The sequence below is a fragment of the Panthera uncia genome, chromosome E1 (assembly GCF_023721935.1).
Source record: "Panthera uncia isolate 11264 chromosome E1, Puncia_PCG_1.0, whole genome shotgun sequence".
In the NCBI taxonomy this organism is placed as follows: domain Eukaryota; kingdom Metazoa; phylum Chordata; class Mammalia; order Carnivora; family Felidae; genus Panthera; species Panthera uncia.
Window position 1 is genome coordinate 42769841 of NC_064814.1, and position 6000 is coordinate 42775840.

Consider the following 6000-nt stretch of genomic DNA (forward strand, 5'->3'; position numbering starts at 1 on the left):
GAAACTCCATAATGTCATTTAATATTGTACTTTTCTCAGAGTCTAATAATAGAATTCCTAACTGTTAATCCTTTAGAAGATAGTTCTGCTGCCAATTCCCAAAGAACCACTGTTGTTTTATTAGTATAATTATTAAGTGATTAGTAAGAATGAATGTGTGAGTAATGTAGACAAATTAACCACATTTATCAGCTGGGAAAATGTAGGTGATATGAACAATTTTTAGTGTTATTGATTGTAATCGAGCAGATTCATATATTCCCATTTTGTTGTGATAGGTGCCAAGGGAGGGGTGCTCATGCCTTTTTAATCATAAGACAAATTATTTAGTGATACTTAAGAATTAGATTTTGCCAGCATTTTGCTATAAAAAAAATTATCTTCATCTATTCCCAGGACTATTATTAAATTTTTTAAAAAGAGAAAAATCCAACAAAGAGCTGTAACTTGAACTTCATATTATGAAAATAGTACTTAGATACAGAATATATCTTACTTTTGCCAATTATTGGCATGCTTAACAAAAACAAAAACCTTGTACAGACTCCTGTCTGAAGGTTCTAACGGTCCAATACAGCAATCTAATTTTCTCTATTTCACTTCTACCTTTTTCTGAAAATATCCTGAATGGTTAGAAAACACTAGTTTACAATATTCATAAGGTAAATAGCACTTTTTCACATTTAGTAGTTAAATTTAAGTATTGAGAAAAATTATATGAACATTTCATGTGCTTACTACAATTGATAATGTGGCATTTTTTAAATGTTACTTTTTTTAAGGTCTGGAATAAAGGAAGAGAAATCAAGGGGTTATTCTGATGAAGTAAGTTCAGAGAACAGAATACCACATGAGAAATGCATTCTCCAAACTGTTGTGCAAGTAGAGGAAAACCCAGATGCAGATAGCGACTTTGATGCTAATAGCAGTGAGGATGATGAAATGGAAGAAAATAAAAAAGCAAACGCAAGAAGGGAGAGGGTCACAGAGACCTCCAAGAGTGACTCTAAACATCAGAGGAATCAAATCCACTCACGGTCTTCTAGTGAAGAAAGAGAGCATGGTACCAAATGCCACACAAAAAGGTCCAAGTCAAGAGTTCATGAGAAAAGGGAAGATCAGCACCAAGAGAGACAATCCAGGGATCATGAGAACTATTACAATGACCGTGATTACCGAAAAGAAAAGAAGGATTCCCATAGGCACCGAGAAGCCAGCCATAGAGATTCCCACTGGAAGAGGCATGAACAAGAAGATAAACTGAGGGGAAGAGACCAAAGAGAAAGAAATGACAGAGATTGGAAAAGGGAGAAAGACAGGGAGAAATATTCCCCAAGAGAACAAGAAAGAGAGAGACAACGAAATAATCATGATCGATACAGTGAGAAAGGAGGAGAGAAGGAAGAGAAAAGCAAAGAAGAGCATGTGAAAGCAAGGAAAGAAAGATATGAAAACAGTGATAAGTACAGACATAGAGAACAACGAGAAATAAGTATTCAGTCTTCAGAAAGAAACCGAGAGAAAAAAGAAAGTAGCCCAAATTCTAGGGCAAAGGATAGGTTTCTTGACCAGGAAAAATCCAATAAAATGAGAAACATGGACAAAGAAAGAAACCCAGAGAAACCCTCTAGTTCTGAAACATCAGTAGGAGCAAAACATAGACTCACAGAGGAATACCAAGAGATGGGCAAAGAACAAGAGGGACCACATGAGGTGGGGAACAAGTTTGCAAAGCGAAATAATGAAGAAACTGTAATGTCGGCTAGAGATAGGTACCTGGCCAGGCAGATGGCACGGGTTAATGCAAAGACATATATTGAGAAAGAAGATGATTGATAACTGCCCCAGTAGAAAGACCTGTGGAGGCACAGAAAATGAAAACTCCTGAAATATGCTGTGTGAAAGCATAAACGAGTGTGTTAACAGTGGTTGGGAGGGTATTTTTTAATATATTTTCAAAATTCATTATTGGCTTAAGTAAAAATAAGTCCTTTTGTCTTGAATGTTTAAATTGATATGTATTTTATTATCATTACCACATTCTTGGTTGGTGGTAAATCCCTGTACAGGTTCTTAATGAGGAAAATTGTCTGCACTCTAACCATTAAAAAATAACTCCTCAAACAACTCTCCTAATAATGTTGGCTTTGTTGCAGGAGCTGTTAGTTTTATAAATAGTGTATTCTAGATAAAAAATATGTGGATTTGTGGATTTGAGTAACAGAATATTGCTATACTTTGTTTTGATATTTATGTTAATATATAAAATATAGATCATACATTGTCTGACTTTCTAGCTCACAGAATATTTGGCTTAAATGCAAATAAAAATAGTGATACGTTTGTACATTTAATTCAGTCTCATATTTTAAAAGTAATGTCATTTATGCCACGATTCCTTTTTTTTTTAATTTTTTTTTTTAATGTTTATTTATTTATTTTTTTGGAGAGAGACAGAGACAGAGTGCGAGCTGGGGAGGAGCAGAGAGAGAGGGAGACACAGAATCTGAAGCAGCCTCCAGGCTCTGAGTGGTCAGCACAGAGCCAGACATGGGACTCAAACCCACAAACCCATGACCTGAGCCAAAGTTGTACACTTCACTGACTTAGCCACCCAAGTGCCCCACCTCTTTGTTTTCTTATTTAAAAATCACTTTAATTCTGAAACCTTAGCAAGGTAGTAAATTGGTTATTTCAGTCAGTTTTAGCTGAGGTGAAAAGATGGAGACATTTAGCCTAAATGAGGTTAAAGATCCAGGTAGCCTATGTATGACCCTGACTTCTTTTATATATTCCAATAAAGAAACAGCATTTGAAATTAAATAATTCATTCATGGGTAAAAAATGAATGACATGGAGAAAGTAGTTCTAACAGAAAGTAGTTTATATCTTCATCATGAAGTTACATTGTCTTATTTTCAGAAGGATAAACTTAGTTTAATAATATTGACTTTTAGGGGCGCCTGGGTGGCTCAGCCAGTTAAGCGTCTGGAACTCTGGGGTGCCTGGGTGGCTCACTTGGTTAAGCATCTAACTTCGGCTCAGGTCATGATCACAGTTCGTGTGTTCAAGCCTCGCGTCAGGCCATGTGCAGACAGCTCAGAGCCTGGAGCCTGCTTCAGATTCTGTATCTCCCTCACTCTCTGCCCCTCCCCTGATCATGATCTGTCTGTCTGTCTCTCTGTCTCTCTCTCTCTCAAAAATAAATAAACATTTAAAAAAATTTTTTAAAAAAGCGTCTGACTCAACTTCGGCTTGGGTCATGATCTCACAGTTCGTGAGTTTGAGGCCCGCATCAGGCTCTGTGCTGGCAGCATGGAGCCTGCTTGAGATTCTGTCTCCCTCTCTCTCTGCCTCTCCCCAGCTTGCTCTCTATCTCCCTCTCGAATTAAATAAAAATAAACTTAATAATATTGACTTTTAGAAAAGACATTATATATTTAGGATCAAATTTAGTATTCATAAGTAATTTTTATTATACCTTTAAAGCCAGAAAGGGAAAGTAAGAAATCTAATGCCATTATCCCTTGATGGACACATTAAATGTCAGTTGCATCCTAATACTTTGACATAGATCAGTGACAGTGACAAACACTTAAGAGCACTGGCTACATGTACACAGAGGGAGTCGTGTAATGTAACTGAAAAAGTTCAGGTGAGATGATGGAAGACCATGAGTGGTAGATCTTCCCCTTCAGTTGGGAATGTGGTTTCTTTGCTGGAGTTACTAGTGCCATATAGTGGAAAGATTTATTTGACCATAGTATGCAAGATACAGTCAAGGAGGGAGAGACTGGAGTCAGATTTGATAAGAAATTTGATTTCCCTCCCCCAGTAGTTCAGAAATTTTCACAAAGCAGCTTGGATGCTTTGGATAGGAAAAACAATTAACAAAGTTTCGACATAACTCAGGAACAAACTACAAATTAAGGTGTTTTTTTTTTCTTTTCTATCTCCTCCAAATATATAGATGCTTTTGCCTCTCTTGCATTCATTTTACCCTTTTCTAGGACCAGTGCCTTGGTTTTCTTTCAGGAAAAGTACCCCTTCACTACTTAGTCCATTGGTTCAAATGGGGTTGAATAGGCTCCAGGAAAGGTTTGCGACTTAACCTAGGTCAATTCTGACACTGTCAGACTTAAAGAGATAAAAGTTTTCCGCTACCATTGCTGACTTCAAAGATGAGGTAAGTCCAGAGTTGCATGGGAAAATGACTGCCTCAGTGCCTGACAGAATAAAGCTCACATAAAGAGCAGAAATGAGGGGAGAGAGGGACAAACACCTGATGATTGCTTTTGTCTCTCTGGCTCTCCATATATTTTTTAGATATTTAAACCAATACTTTTCCTGTCTTTTACTTAAGACAGTTTCAATTGGATTTCTGCCACTATAGCCAGAAAAGCCCTATTTGATAGAAGGTTCTACCTATGATGTCTATGCCAGAAGTTACTGGAACATTTTTAATAAACTTTAAAAAATTATAGCATAATAAGCATTTTTAAATAGTGCATATATCTTGAGTATGTAGTTTAGTGGATTTACCCAGAGTGAACACATCCAGTGTGAAAACATTACCTGACCCACAAGAAGTTCTCTTCACACCCCTTCCTGACCTCCTTACTACCCCTTCCCCCTTTGACTTTCAACTCCACAAATTGGGTTTTTTGTTTTCTAGATTTTATAGTATTTATTCATTCTATTGAATGAATAGACATTATTTCCTGAATGGGATTATTACAAATAATACTTCCATGAGCATTCTGGTACTTGTCTTCTAGTGTGTGCATATATGTTTTGGCGGGGGAGGGGGGGGATATTCCTAGGGATGGAATTGCTGATCCATAGGTTATACATGTGTTCAGCTTTAATAGATACTGTCAATCAGTTATCCAAAACTACTCTAGCAATTTGTGAGGGTTCCAGTTGCTCCATCTTCTTGCTTAAGCTTGGTAATTGTTTCTCTTTCGTCTTTTGAGTTTAGTCATTCTGTTGGGTATGATGATCTCTCATGGTTTCGTGGTTCCCTACAGGCTGTCATATAGTTACTAGCATTAGAATATTTCCCTTTTGAAGAATATGTTTCTTTTGCCTATCTTAGAGGGGCTGGGGATGGGGGGTGGGGGATATTATCTGCCTTGTTTTCATGACCTGAATGATTCTTTATATATTCTGGGTAGGAGTTGTCTTTTGTCTTTGTAAGCAACCTCTCTTCCTCAATGGCTTGCCTTTTCCCTCTCACTCATAATGGTATCTTTTAATGAACAGAGGTCTTGCATTGTTATAAAGTTAAACAATCAAAAGTTAAAATTTAAAGTTCACTTCCTCACTTGCACTAGACATTTGAAGTGCTCAACAGCCGCATGTATCTAGCAGCTACCATATAGGAAAGTGCAGATTTATAGAACACTTCTGTTGCAGAAAGTTCTGGACAACACTCTTCTAGAAGCATTATTGTTTACTTTTCACAATTAGATTTACCATGCATCTGGAATGAATTTTTATATGTAGTATAATATGGAGATGAAGATTTATTGTTTCCCATCTGGGCATCAAATAGGACTCATCAGTGAATGAAAACTTTGTTCAAAGTAAAACCATAATGAATACCATTGAACATCCACCAGGAATGGCAAAAATGTTTAGACACACTACTGAGTGTTGGTGAGGATGTGGAGCCAAGGTAAGTCATATATGCTACCAGTGGCAGATGACTGGTACAACAATTTAGTTTTACCTAGGAATATTGATGCTGCACCTTATCTATAACTTGTGTTCTTCCACAGATGAACCAGCAATTTTCATAATAGTGTTTTTCATCAAGCTGGAAACAGCCTCAAATGTCTATCAGTAGTAAGTGAATCTGGTATGTATATATACACAATACAGTGAAAACACTAGAGCTATAGGATGAATATAGTGTGAATATATACAATTATGATGAATTTCAGAGTATTGTAAGTAACAAAAAGTAATTATCATAGTTTAAAAAAAAAAAAAAGC

At 36.6% G+C, this 6000-nt stretch overlaps 1 protein-coding gene across 2 annotated transcripts in view; it reads left to right on the top strand.

Annotated features, from left to right (window-relative positions):
* NSRP1 (nuclear speckle splicing regulatory protein 1) overlaps positions 1 to 2354 on the top strand; it is a 60996-nt gene extending 58642 nt beyond the window's left edge. For both annotated transcript variants that reach the window (XM_049637963.1, XM_049637964.1), the window contains exon 7: positions 783 to 2354. In XM_049637963.1, the coding sequence (XP_049493920.1) occupies positions 783 to 1836 (1054 nt within the window). In that variant the 3' untranslated portion in view covers positions 1837 to 2354. The remainder of the gene's footprint in view (positions 1 to 782) is intronic.
* The last annotated feature ends 3646 nt before the right edge of the window (positions 2355 to 6000 follow it).